General features: G+C 41.5%; 1 protein-coding gene across 1 annotated transcript in view; it reads right to left on the bottom strand.

Moving 5' to 3' along the window:
* Nucleotides 1-1,903: 1,903 nt before the first annotated feature.
* The window catches only part of obscna (obscurin, cytoskeletal calmodulin and titin-interacting RhoGEF a), a 91,751-nt gene continuing 79,279 nt past the window's right edge, over nt 1,904-14,375 (bottom strand). Inside the window, exons 78-89 of the mRNA XM_062998720.1 lie at nt 13,592-13,637; nt 13,061-13,138; nt 11,402-12,968; nt 9,631-9,771; nt 9,417-9,539; nt 9,164-9,331; nt 8,860-8,965; nt 6,299-6,538; nt 4,940-5,163; nt 3,744-3,840; nt 3,430-3,579; nt 1,904-2,253 (exon numbers count right to left, since the gene is read on the bottom strand). Coding sequence (XP_062854790.1) covers nt 2,076-2,253; nt 3,430-3,579; nt 3,744-3,840; nt 4,940-5,163; nt 6,299-6,538; nt 8,860-8,965; nt 9,164-9,331; nt 9,417-9,539; nt 9,631-9,771; nt 11,402-12,968; nt 13,061-13,138; nt 13,592-13,637 — 3,118 coding nt within the window. The 3' untranslated portion in view covers nt 1,904-2,075. The remainder of the gene's footprint in view (nt 2,254-3,429; nt 3,580-3,743; nt 3,841-4,939; nt 5,164-6,298; nt 6,539-8,859; nt 8,966-9,163; nt 9,332-9,416; nt 9,540-9,630; nt 9,772-11,401; nt 12,969-13,060; nt 13,139-13,591; nt 13,638-14,375) is intronic.

Below are 14,375 nucleotides of genomic sequence, written 5' to 3'. Positions count from 1 at the left end.
ACAACTGAAATCTCTCATTCACCATTCACAAAAGCATTTGGACTCTTTTCTGTAAATATTTATGTCTTTAGTGTGTTACCAGGACTACCAAACTGTTAATTTAGGCAAAAAGAGTCCCCACAGGTCATGTTAAAAAATCTCCTATAGTCTGTGCTAATCTATCTATCTGACCAGGGATGTCCAAAATGTATTTAACTATCTAACAACATTTATTTAACTTTAATTTATTAAGCTGTATTTTACTACAAACTCATCATACAGGAAAACAGGAACCAGTGTGCACGGATCTGACTCTCAGAAAATAAAAAATCACACACAATTTCAGTTTAATAAAGACATTTAATAAAACTGGCTCATACATATGAATATATGAATTATTTAATAACAAATTGTTTTAAAGCGTGCATGCAATAACTATTGTCAAAATAACAACACTATGTTCATAAATCATGCAAAATTCATTATTTCTAAGCAAGATTATTCTCTAGAATCACTCAGAAATCAATTTAAGACAGAATAACTGTAATATCACTAAGACCATCCACAACCCAGACCTCAAATCCAACACGTTCTATGGCACCATGTTAAGTACCATTTAGGGCACTCGGGTGGTGCAGCGCTGTATTACACAGTTTTGAATCTCTGCTGTGCTATCAACTGACCAGGTGCCTACACATACAGGATTGGTACTGGCTATGTCTGAGGAGCCCTGCGATGGATTGCTGCCCTGTCTAGGTTATTCCTGCCTTGTACACAGTGTTACCCGTTGGCACCAGACCCGCCACAACCCTGACCAGGATGAAGTGGTTAATGGAAATGAAATGAGAATGAAAAATGAATAATCTCTTTCAATAATAAATAGAACTATAAATAAATATTCATATATTTAATATTCACCTGTCTGGGGTGTTTCCTACCATTCGGCCAATGAATTGCACCCACCGCAACCCTGACCAGGATAAAGCGAGGGCAAAACAGACAATAAATGAATGGATGAATTGAATATTCTGCATTATATAAATCCAGTCTCACATTAACACTATTAAAAACTAGGCTACGCTTTCTCAAACTCATCACACACTGAGGAATCACACTGCCATGCAACAATGTCTAAGAAGGGCACTTTATTACCCTTCTTTTACCCTTCATAAATCATGCATAATGATTGCATAAATTAATTATAGGTCAATATACACTGATCAGCCATAACATTAAAACCACCTCCTTGTTTCTACACTCACTGTCCATTTTATCAGCTCCACTTACCATATAGAAGCACTTTGTAGTGCTACAATTACTGACTGTAGTCCATCTGTTTCTTTCATGCTGTTCTTCAATGGTCAGGACCCCCACAGGACCACCACAGAGCAGGTATTATTTAGATGGTGGATGATTCTCAGCACTGCAGTGACACTGACATGGTGGTGGTGTGTTAGTGTGTGTTGTGCTGGTATGAGTGGATCAGACACAGCAGCGCTGCTGGAGTTTTCAAATACTGTGTCCACTCACTGTCCACTCTATTAGACACTCCTACCTAGTCGGTCCACCTTGTAGATGTAAAGTCAGAGACGATCGCTCATCTATTGCTGCTGTTTGAGTCGGTCATCTTCTAGACCTTCATCAGTGGTCACAGGATGCTGCCCAGGGGGCGCTGTTGGCTGGATATTTTTGGTTGGTGGACTATTCTCAGTCCAGCAGTGACAGTGAGGTGTTTAAAAACTCCAGCAGCGCTGCTGTGTCTGATCCACTCATACCAGCACAACACACACTAACACACATCACAAAGTGCTTCTATATGGTAAGTGGAGCTGATAAAATGGACAGTGAGTGTAGAAACAAGGAGGTGGTTTTAATGTTATGATCAGTGTATGTGTACTTTATAAGTGTATGTAAACTTCTGACTTGAGCTGTGAAGGGTTTATGTGATGCTTTTGAATGTGATATGAAGGTAACAGATGTTGTTTTGCATCATTATTTGCAGCCACTGTGTTTTATAGAGCGTATAATAATATGGTAGCATTCAGCAAAACAATCAGGAACCCAGACGCCCCCGTCCTGCACCCTGATCCAGATGTTTAAGCATGCGGTAGAGTGACTTTGGTGCGGGCGCGGTGACGTTTGGCCTCTCGCTCCTTGAGGTAAGCCCGCAGTTTGTCAGTGGAAAAGCAAACCACAGAGGACGTGGGTTTGGAAAGGTCCCGCTCGCCTCGTACCCACGGGTCCTGGAGACACTCTGCAGCCGACGGTCTTCCCCTAAAATTGCATTGTGACATGTCATTAAACATCATGACATCATTACACCTGTAATAAAACATGACATCACAGCATCTGTAAAAACACGATGACATCATAATGACATCAAAACACCTGTAATAACACATCATGACATCAGTACACCTGTAATAATACATAATGACATCACAACACCTGTAATAATACATAATGACATCACAACACCTGTAATAACACTTCATAATGACATCATAACACATGTAAAACACATAATGACATCAGAATGACATCAAAAATCCTGTAAAAACACGTCCTTATAACACCTGTAAAAACACATAATGACATCAACACATTTGTAAAACAAAACACCTGTAAACACATTATGACATCAAAACATCTGTAAAACACATCATGACATCAAAACACCTGTAATAACACATCATGACATCAAAACATCTGTAATAACACATCATGACATCAAAACATCTGTAAAACAAAACACCTGTAAACAGATAATGACATCAAAACATCTGTAAAACAAAACACCTGTAAACACATTATGACATCAAAACATCTGTAAAACAAAACACCTGTAATAACACATCATGACATAAAAACATCTGTAAAACAAAACACCTGTAAACACATTATGACATCAAAACATCTGTAAAACAAAACACCTGTAAACACATTATGACATCAAAACATCTGTAAAACAAAACACCTGTAAACACATAATGACATCAAAACATCTGTAAAACAAAACACCTGTAAACACATCATGACATCAAAACACCTGTAATAACACATCATGACATCAAAACACCTGTAATAACACATCATGACATCAAAACATCTGTAAAACAAAACATCTGTAAAACACACAATGACATCAAAACATCTGTAAAACACACAATGACATCAAAACATCTGTAAGCACATCATGACATCTGTGAAACACACAATAAATTCAAAACACCTGTAATAACGCATAATGACGTCAAAACATCTGTCAAACACATCATGACATCGTAACATCTGCAATAACACACAATGGCATCATTATACCTGTAAAACACATCATGACATCATCACCTGTAATACATGACATTAACGCATGATGTCATAATGTCTTGTAATGACATGATGACAGTATGAATGTAAACCCGTGATTATGAAGCCGATATAGAAACGTACCAGGCCTTGTTGTTGAGCGTGCTCCTCAGGAAGTTGACGGCTCCCTCAGTGAGTCCAGGGTAGCAGCGGCCGAACTGGACTTTACCCTTCCTGATGTTTCGCTCTCTTTCCCAGCTCAGGTCTGAATGGAAGGGGCTGTCCGCACTCAGCCTGTCCAATCAGAGGAGGGGATGAAGAGGGAGAACAGGACATGAGTGGACAGAGCCGTTAGTGTAACCGTGCAGATGCTTTTAGGAAGGTTATAATGCGTTATAATGCCATGAACTGTGGACTGTGACCATGACTGACTAAACAGAGTTAGTTCGGTAACTTACGTGATAAAAGCCAGAACGCCCAGAGCCCAGATATCAGTGGCAGGTCCAACACCCTGACCCTCCAGGATCTCAGGAGCTTTGGAAAGGACAATGTAAACTAACAAACAGAACAAACACACACACACACACACACACACATAAGGAGAAGACATCCTAAATAAATCTGATTATTTACTCTGATGAGCCAAAACATTAGGACCACCCCCAATAACGTGCATGGAAATGCCTTTTTAAAATTAATGGTACATGGTGAGGGATTTATTAAACGTTGGGCCGTATGTTTCTGTGTGTGTGTTTGTGCTTGTGTGTGTATACACCGATTAGGCATACCATTATGACCACCTTCCTAATATTGTGTTGGTCCCCTGACACGTCGAGGCATGGACTCCACTAGACCCCTGAAGGTGTGCTGTGGTATCTGGCACCAAAATGTCAGCAGCAGATCCTTTAACTCCTGTAAGTTGTGAGGTGGGGCCTCCATGGATCGGACTTGTTTGTCCAGCACGTCCCACAGATGCTCGATTGGATTGAGATCTGGGGAATTTGGAGGACAAGTCAACACCTCAGACTGGTTGTTGTGCTCCTCAAACCGTTCCTGAAGCATTTTAGCTTTGTGTCAGGGAGCATCATCCTGCTGAAAGAGGCCACAGATATCAGGGAACCGTCTCCATGAAAGGGTGAACATGGTCTGCAACAATGCTTAGGTAGGTGGTACGTGTCAAAGTAACATCCACATGGATGGCAGGACCCGAGGTTTCCCAGTAAAACGTCGCCCAAAGCATCACACTGACTCCGCCCACTTGCCTTCTTCCCATAGTGCATCCTGGTGCCGTGTGTTCCCCAGGTAAGCGACGCACACGCACCCGGCCATCCACGTGATGTAAAAGAAAACGTCATTCATCAGACCAGGCCACCTTCTTCCATTGCTCCGGGGTCCAGTTCTGATGCTCACGTGCCCACTGTTGGCACTTTCGGTGGTGGACAGGGGTCAGCATGGATAAAAGGTTCATTTGCTGCCCAATATATCCCACCCACTAACAGGTGCCGTGATGAAGAGATAATCAGTGTTATTCACTTCACCTGTCCGTGGTCATAATGTTATGCCTAGTTGGTTCATGTGCTTGTAACTGGACGGGCTAACTTTGCAGAATCTTTACGTCACATAAACTGATGTTTGCTTTGATGTTTTGAATCACCTTTGCTCCCCGACATCTCTTTGATGTGTTCGATGTTGAGGGCGTGTCCCGGAGTGAAGGGCTGAGCGGAGCCCAGGTCCACGATCTTCAGAACGTTGTGCTTGTTCACCAGGACGTTATCGGAGCGCAGGTCCAGGTGGATGATGTGGCGACCGTGAAGGTAATCCACACCGCTCAGCAGCTGCTGCAACAGCTGGCACACGTCGAGCTCTCCGTACACACCCCTGCAACACCGACACACAGGACAAGATCTGTGGATCCGTTCATGCTGGAGGATTTTAATATCCGTGTTCAAAATGGTGCGTTTGTTTAAATAAATTTAGTAAAACAAAAGCAGCCGTGAATAAATAAAATAAACAAAATCAAATCAAATAAATAAATAAAACAAACAAAATCCAATCAAATAAATAAATAAAACAAACAAAATCTAATAAATAAATGTATTTATAAATACATAAATAAAATCTTAATCTGGACTTCAACTGATGTTTAAGATGCATTAGGGCCGAGCCTAAGCAGGATACCTAAAACTATAAAGCAGCTATAAATAAAAAAAAAAATAAATAAAAAATAAATAAAAAATAAATAAATAAATAAATAAATAAATAAATAAATAAATAAATAAATAAATAAATAAATATTAAATGGCCGAACCTAGGCGGGGTACCCAAAACTCTTCAAAAAAACCCAAAAAAAAAACAAATGGGTAAAACAAAAGCAGCAGTGAATAAAATAAATAAATAAATAAATAAAATAAGTAAATAAATGAATAAATAAATAAATAATAAATAAATGAATGAATAAATTAATGAATAATATATAAATAAATGATTACATAACTAATAAATAAATAAAATAAGTAAATAAATGAATAAATAAAAAAAATAAAATAAGTAAATGAGTAAATAAATGAATAAATAATAAATAAATAAAATAAGTAAATGAGTAAATAAATGAACAAATAATAAATAAATAAAATAAGTAAATAAAATATTAATCTGGATAAATAAATAAATGAATATGTAAATAAATAAATGAAGAAATAAATAAATGAAGAAATAAGTAAATAAATAAATAAAATCTTTTCAAAGAGCATTAAATGGCCGAACCTAAGCAGGATACCTAAAACTTTTCAAATACAAAAAAAAGAATCCTTTATCATCTAATGTTTTCCATTTTCACTTTATCCTGGTCAGGATCACATCTGGAAACACTGGGCACAAGGCAGGGATTCCTGGGTGCCTGGTTAGCACCTCTGAGGAACTTTTGGTCTGGTCTCAGTGGTAGTGGGCTGGCGTAAAATAATTTTAATCTAATAAAAATGTTATTTTGAGAAGCAGAAGCACTCGGCGCTCTCACCTCTCAGCCAGGTTGTAGAGGAGTTCCCGTCCGGAGCACAGCTCCTCGATGAGCGCCAGGCAGGAGGGAATGAGAATGGCAGCGTGGAGCTGGACCAGGTTCGGGTGGCACAGTCGGCGCAGCACCTGGTACTCTCGCAGCACCAGCTGTCTCTGCTCGGGTCCGTACGGAGTCAGCTTGGCTGCCAGCGGTTGTGAAGCCCTGCTGTCCTCACAGTACGTCACCACGCTGAAGCGACCCCTAAAACGACAGCAGGTCCCATGTTTTAACGTTCAGTACATGTAGAGCCTCTAAACTCATCACACCCTGTTCAAATCCTTCACCTCAGGCATGCTGGGAAATCATGACGGTGATGAGATTATGTGTTTTAGGCTCCATTAAAAAAGTAAAATGTCAATAATTAAGCTGTAGCCAGTTCCCATATACAGTGTATCACAAAAGTGAGTACACCCCTCACATTTCTGCAGATATTGAAGTATATCTTTTCATGGGACAACACTGACAAAATGACACTTTGACACAATGAAAAGTAGTCTGTGTGCAGCTTATATAACAGTGTAAATTTATTCATCCCTTAAAATAACTCAATATACAGCCATTAATGTCTAAACCACCGGCAACAAAAGTGAGTACACCCCTTAGTGAAAGTTCCTGAAGTGTCAATATTTTGTGTGGCCACCATTATTTCCCAGAACTGCCTTAACTCTCCTGGGCATGGAGTTTACCAGAGCTTCACAGGTTGCCACTGGAATGCTTTTCCACTCCTCCATGACGACATCACGGAGCTGGCGGATATTCGAGACTTTGCGCTCCTCCACCTTCCGCTTGAGAATGCCCCAAAGATGTTCTATTGGGTTTAGGTCTGGAGACATGCTTGGCCAGTCCATCACCTTTACCCTCAGCCTCTTCAATAAAGCAGTGGTCGTCTTAGAGGTGTGTTTGGGGTCATTATCATGCTGGAACACTGCCCTGCGACCCAGTTTCCGGAGGGAGGGGATCATGCTCTGCTTCAGTATTTCACAGTACATATTGGAGTTCATGTGTCCCTCAATGAAATGTAACTCCCCAACACCTGCTGCACTCATGCAGCCCCAGACCATGGCATTCCCACCACCATGCTTGACTGTAGGCATGACACACTTATCTTTGTACTCCTCACCTGATTGCCGCCACACATGCTTGAGACCATCTGAACCAAACAAATTAATCTTGGTCTCATCAGACCATAGGACATGGTTCCAGTAATCCATGTCCTTTGTTGATATGTCTTCAGCAAACTGTTTGCGGGCTTTCTTGTGTAGAGACTTCAGAAGAGGCTTCCTTCTGGGGTGACAGCCATGCAGACCAATTTGATGTAGTGTGCGGCGTATGGTCTGAGCACTGACAGGCTGACCCCCCACCTTTTCAATCTCTGCAGCAATGCTGACAGCACTCCTGCGCCTATCTTTCAAAGACAGCAGTTGGATGTGACGCTGAGCACGTGCACTCAGCTTCTTTGGACGACCAACGCGAGGTCTGTTCTGAGTGGACCCTGCTCTTTTAAAACGCTGGATGATCTTGGCCACTGTGCTGCAGCTCAGTTTCAGGGTGTTGGCAATCTTCTTGTAGCCTTGGCCATCTTCATGTAGCGCAACAATTCGTCTTTTAAGATCCTCAGAGAGTTCTTTGCCATGAGGTGCCATGTTGGAACTTTCAGTGACCAGTATGAGAGAGTGTGAGAGCTGTACTACTAAATTGAACACACCTGCTCCCTATGTACACCTGAGACCTAGTAACACTAACAAATCACATGACATTTTGGAGGGAAAATGACAAGCAGTGCTCAATTTGGACATTTAGGGGTGTAGTCTCTTAGGGGTGTACTCACTTTTGTTGCCGGTGGTTTAGACATTAATGGCTGTATATTGAGTTATTTTGAGGGAAGAATAAATTTACACTGTTATATAAGCTGCACACAGACTACTTTTCATTGTGTCAAAGTGTCATTTTGTCAGTGTTGTCCCATGAAAAGATATACTTAAATATCTGCAGAAATGTGAGGGGTGTACTCACTTTTGTGATACACTGTATATTGTGTTTGTGCTTGCGTGTGTGTGTGCTTATGTGTGTATATGTGCTTGTGTGAATGTGTGTATTTGTGCTTATGTGTGTGAATATGTAATTGTGTGTATATGTTCCTATTAGTGTGTATACAGTATGTGATTGCGTATGTGCTTGTGTGTGTATAGGCTTGAGTGTATATGTACTTATGTGTGTGTTTGTGCTTGTGTGTATATTTGCTCATGTGTGTGAATGTGTTTATACAGTATGTGCTTGTGTGTGTGTGAATGTGTTTATATGTGCTTGTGTGTATATGTGCTTGTGTGTTTGTATGTGTACATATGCTTGTGTGTTTGTGTGTGCATATATGCTTGTATAAATATGTATATGTGCTTGTGTTTGTGTATTGCTTGTGTGTGTGTGTGTGTGCTTATGTGTGTTTTGCTTTTGTGTGTGTATGTGCTTATATATGTGTGTGTATGTGTGTGTGTGTGTGTGTATTGAATCTAACTGTGTGGTACCTGTTGATCTCAGACAGGAAGCTGTAAGATCTTTCCGAGCCTAGTCCTCCTGGTACGGTGATCTTAGATCCACTAGATTCCGTCATGATCAAAGGAATGTGAGAGTCTTTGAAGTAAAAACAAGCATTATTTAAAAATATCACATGGGCTTCACATGTGTTTTAGATTCCAGAGGAATTGAGTATATCCAAATTGGGACAATGCCAAATAAGGCTGGAGTGTGAGGTGCACATATCATAATGATGTGTACAGATCTATCACATATCTTCACCAGGGAGGTCTTTAAATCCCAAAACGTTCCTACCTTCATATGGGGTCGTCATAAAAGCAGGCGGTGAAGGGTCACTGTAAGGTCCCGGCCCCGATTTGGTGGTGCACGCCACCCTGAACACATAACCGGGTCCTTTGGGAAGCGTGGTGACCACGTAGCAGCTGTCGGTCACATTCTCCGACAAGGTTTTCCACTCCTCTTCTGAAACCACAGAGAGTACGGGTGCTAGTCACGGCACGACCTCGACATCGTATATAGCGGGATGTAACTGTGATTAGCTTCTTACGATTGACGCTGTACTGTACGCAGTAGGTGACAGGACCACTCGATGGCGCCGGCCTCCAGAACACCAAAGCTCCAACGCTGGCCAGCTGGATCACGTCCGGCCTGGGCGGCCTGACCAGGGTTTCTAAAAAAATGCATAAAATAACATCAAATACATCAAATACAAAAAGCTATTTGAAATTCTTTACCGTTGTAATCTAAACACCTCTGCCCACCTTTGCTCTTTTTGAATCCTGGCACTTTGAGAGAGAAGAGCTTGGACTTTTTCTGAGGACTTTCTGAGAAGGGAGCTGATGGAAAAAAGTCTGAGGTGACCGTTGTTCTGTCCAGAGGAACTGGACTCTTCACAATTGATCCTGAAGAGCAGAAAGGACATGATGAATTACGATCTAACACTCAAAAAAACACCAAGCAAAAGAAACAGCAGGTTCACCCAAAGTGTTTGGAAAAATAACTGTTTATTGAAGAATGTCTGTGTTTGATGAAGTAAGCTGGTGTTTTTTACATTTTTATGTGTGGTGAGGACTGGTGATTGTGGGGAAGCTAATATTATGTGACAATCATGGTGTTTTTTTGTGGTAACTTCCAGTAAATGCTGGAGTTTATTGGAAATTCTAGTATTGAGATATTTTGGGATGTGTCTAAAAATATGGGATTTGTTTTTAAGTTTTTATATACTGAAGGGTTTTTGTGTTTGACGGAGAATGTTGGTGTTTGGAGAATGCTGGTGTGTTTGGAGAATGCTGGTGTGTTTTAATGGACTAGTTTGTCTAAAAAAATTGGTGTTTGTTAGAGAATGTTGGTGTTTGATGGTCTGTTGTTTCCACAGTTTTTTTTTTTCAGATAAATGTAGTTTAATCAAATGTGTTGGTGTTTAATGAATGATGTTAGTATTTGTTGGCCAGTGTTTGTATCCCCAAATTTGTATTAAATTAGTTTTTTAATAGAAATTCTGTGTCTATTAAAGCATTTGAAGAAGGGTGCTGGTATTTTGAGAAGGATGCTGGTGTGCACTGAAGGGTTTTGGTGTCTGATGGAGAATGTTGGTGTTTTGGAGAGAATGCTGGTGTGTTATGAACTGGTTTGTTTAAAATGTTGGTGTGTTTTTAAATTCTGATGTTCATTAAATGATGTTAGTATTTGTTGGTAAAAGTCAGTATTTGTTGGAAATTCAAATGCTGGTACTTTTTTAAAAATTTGTGTCGAATTTGTGTCCGTGTTTTCTTTTTAAGAAAATTGGTGTTTATTAAAGAATAACAGAATAATAGAAGAGTACTAAAGAGTTTTGGTGTTTGAAGGAGAGTGGTGGTATTTTTGAGAGAATGCTGGTTTGTTTAAAATGTTGCTCTTTGTTAGAGAATGTTGGTGTTTGATGGTGTTTGTTGTTTCCCCTGTTTTTTTTGTTTTTTTGTTTTTTCAGATAAATACGGTTTGATGAAAAATGGAAATTTAAATACTGGAACAGTTTTTTTAAATTGTTTCAAATTGTTTGTTTCCTTTATAAAAAGTGTTGTTTATTATGGAATAGGATTATAGGATCTTGTAAGGGAAATCTTGGTATTTTTAAAAGAATGCTGGTGTATTTTTTTAGGTGAATGTTGGTGTTTAACAGAAACTGTTGAGTGTGTGTTAAAATTCTGGTGTTCTTTGAATAACGGTAATATTTGGTGTCCAAAGCAGGTGTTTGTTGGAAATGTAAGTATTGGAACATTTTTTTTTTTTTACAATTTGTTCCAAATCTGTGTCTACACCAAGAGAAAAATGGTGTTTAATGAAGAATTTTGGTGTTTAAAGGAGAATGCTGGTGTGTTAAAAACCATTAATGTTAAGGTTTGTTTAAAATGTTTGGGTTTTGTTGGGGAATGTTGGTGTTAAAAATGCTTATGTTGCTTGTGTTTGTTGGACAAATGTGGAGTTAATGTATGTTGGTATTTGTTTAAAAAATGCCAGTGTTTACTTCAGTATATATAGTGTTTTTAGGCCTACCTCTTTTTTCCTCTTTGCCCTCTTTACTGGACTGCCTGGTGAACAGCTTGGTAAGGCTCGAGGCTGACGCCCTCATCTTCTTCCTCAAAACCATGAGAGGAGATCTCGGTTTTGAACTTGTGCCCTCATCAGACCTCTTTCCTGGGTCATCTGTTTGGGAGCCGGAGTGGCCTGTCCAGGACTTCCTGCGGAAGACTTTCAGGAGTCCAGACTTGGCTGATTTGCCACTAGGGGGTTTGATCTGCAGGGCCGGGGCTGAAGAGTGCCTCTGAAGGACCTCTCGGCTCTCTGGGGTCGCTGACGCTGGGCGTATGGGTACAGCTGAGGAACTTCGCCGCAATGTAACACCGTTTTTGCCTGTCGGTGAGCCGGATGTTCTTTGCCTTGGCGGTGCTTGGAAGGTCTCTTGACGAAGGGATTTCAGAACCCGTTCCATATCCTCATCCTCCGAGTCTTCTAAGAGCGAGAGCTCAGATGTCTTCCCAGATGATGCAACCAAGTGCTCCTCAGACTCATAGTAGGACTTCTGGGGCTTTTGTGAGATCTGTCTGACGAAGGAACTCATTCTTTCAGATGCCTCGGAGTCTACAAGAGACAGTTGGGAGCCACCCATCGTTTTTTCTTCTTCCAGGCCTGTGGTAGCTCTGTCAGTCTCTGGTTCACCTTCTACTTCTGGTAGACGCTCAGACTTTGATACTTGTGTAGTGTCGTCTTGTTCTTCATCAGTGAACTCATTATCGTGGTCAAACTCCTCATCTTCCTCGCCATCTCCCAGCTTCCTCTGCCCTGCTAAAGCTTCAGATTGTCTTGTAGATTCATCCAGAGACCGGCTCCTCCTTTGGGTGTAAACGTTTGGGTATAAACAGGCCGGACTCACCCCTCTGTCCAGGGAACAAGATTTAGAAAGATGCATAGACCCTCTCCTGGGTCTGCGCCCGCTCTCTATATCCGGGGAGTCTTCTACATACTCTATAAGGGGTTCGTTCAGCCTCCCAGACAGGCTGGAGCGCAACATCTTGCGCCCTCGTTCCTGTTTCCTGATGTGAAATCTGTCCCGGAGCATCATGTGCCGGGCGGACATCGGGGAGAGCTGCTCGTTCCTGTTGTAGAACGTGCTCTTGATCAAGCTGCCACGTGGAATTGAGGTCCCGCTGGGCACATCGACCCCTTCTGAAGAACATGAGGATTGATCGCCGTCCTTCCTCTCAAGAGAATCCAAAAGTGGAAACTCTGTGAATACTGGAATCACCGCTGCAGCCCTCTGAGGTCGTTCCCGACCCGTTATCACATCCCGCTTATCGTTCTTGAGGTCTGAAGTTTGATGAGCATATGGGTCGTACTGCTCATCGTCTTCCTTCCCGGCCTCGTCTTCCTCCGGGCTGGCTCGCTGGAAGAATCCCCAGGTGTCGGCCTCATCATACTCAGAGGAAGATCCGGTGCTCAGGGAGGTGCTGCTGGTAGGACGGGGGTCTCGTGGGGTCGTCACAGAGACCTCACACAATGGAGCGTCTAGCAACTCTGGAATCGGCCTCAGGGTTAGGACTGAGCCGAGACACGTCAGAGAGCGCTGCGGAAGCAAGGAAGGATGTTAGGTAGTTTAAGGTCCTATAGATGGGTAATCATACTTGCTTAAATAATAAGACATGGATTTTTATTCACCTGCCACTTCCTTCTTGAGATGTAACACTTCAGAGTTTTGGTATCAATAGGGTCAAGCTCCTCATCTTCAAACGAACCCTACAACATTAAAAAAAAACTGAAATTAATTCTATTTTGCATTCAACCTTTCTTCCCAGTCTAGACCTTTCCAGATTTCCAATTGTAGCTTCTTCTGCTGCTGCACACCCCCCGCCTTGACTGGGCAAAAGCTCCAGACTATCAGACGCCCCCTCCGTCACATACTGAGTCTCACAGAGAGCCGTAACACGTACTTAGAGTCACGCACTGCTGTCTGTGATACATCCACCTCCTGTGCAGGAGTCTCGATCAACCAAAGGAGACTGCCGTTGGATAAACATAAAGGAACCCCGTCAGCCTCTCTCCTGATAGATGCCCTGATCGCACAACGGAAAATCAAACTCAAGAGCCTGAGAGCTGGAGATCTGAGCAGTGGCGAGCTGTGTGTTAAAACGCTGCACCATGGGTTCTATACTAAACACATTTGATTTTATTGTAAATAATCGAAGGTACCTGAAGCCACTCGGAACTCAAACACTCCGATGCTGATGGTCTCATCCTGGTGGAAAAACAAACAAACAAACAAACAAACAAAAACTTTAGAGCTTTAAAATATGGACAAATAATGTAGATGTTTAGATGTTTCCAACCGAATCCTACTGGCATTTTGTATTGGAGTAAATTAACGTAGGTTACATCCATGCTCAGTGGTTAAGGTGCTGGACTAGTAAGCAGAAGGTCACTGGTTCAAGCCCCACCACCGCCAAGTTGCCACTGTTGGGCCCTTGAGCAAGGCCCTTAAGCTTCAATAGATCAAACTGTATTCATAATTGCACTCCAGTGCAAAACTAAAGAAGAAATTTAGGGCAGTTGTAACCTAGCGGTTAAGGTACTGGACTAGTAATCAAATGGTCTGTGGTTCAAGCCCCACCACTGCCAAGTTGCCACTGTTGGGCCCTTGAGCAAGGCCCTTAATTCTCAATTGCTTAGACAGTATACTGTCACAGTAATGCTAGTCGCTTTAGATACATGCCGAAAATGTAAATATGAATGAGTAGATCCTTAAGTGAGCAACATAGTCTTCTACCTGGGTGCCACTTAGGCAGTGGTAGCTTAGGTTAGGTTACTGGTTCTAGTCCCACCACCATGAACTGTTAAGCCACTTAACAAGACCCGACTGTATTTGGTACTTTTGCTGTGAAATGACAGTGCTTTTATTTCAAAATGACCAACAATTGTGACTAAATGCAATCTAATATTGAGAAATTGAGGGTCTTGTTAAGTGGCTTAACAGTTT

The sequence above is a fragment of the Trichomycterus rosablanca genome, chromosome 7 (genome assembly GCF_030014385.1).
Source record: "Trichomycterus rosablanca isolate fTriRos1 chromosome 7, fTriRos1.hap1, whole genome shotgun sequence".
Lineage (NCBI taxonomy): Eukaryota > Metazoa > Chordata > Actinopteri > Siluriformes > Trichomycteridae > Trichomycterus > Trichomycterus rosablanca.
Note: the sequence above shows the minus strand (reverse complement) of the source record. Positions and strands in the feature narration are given on the sequence as shown.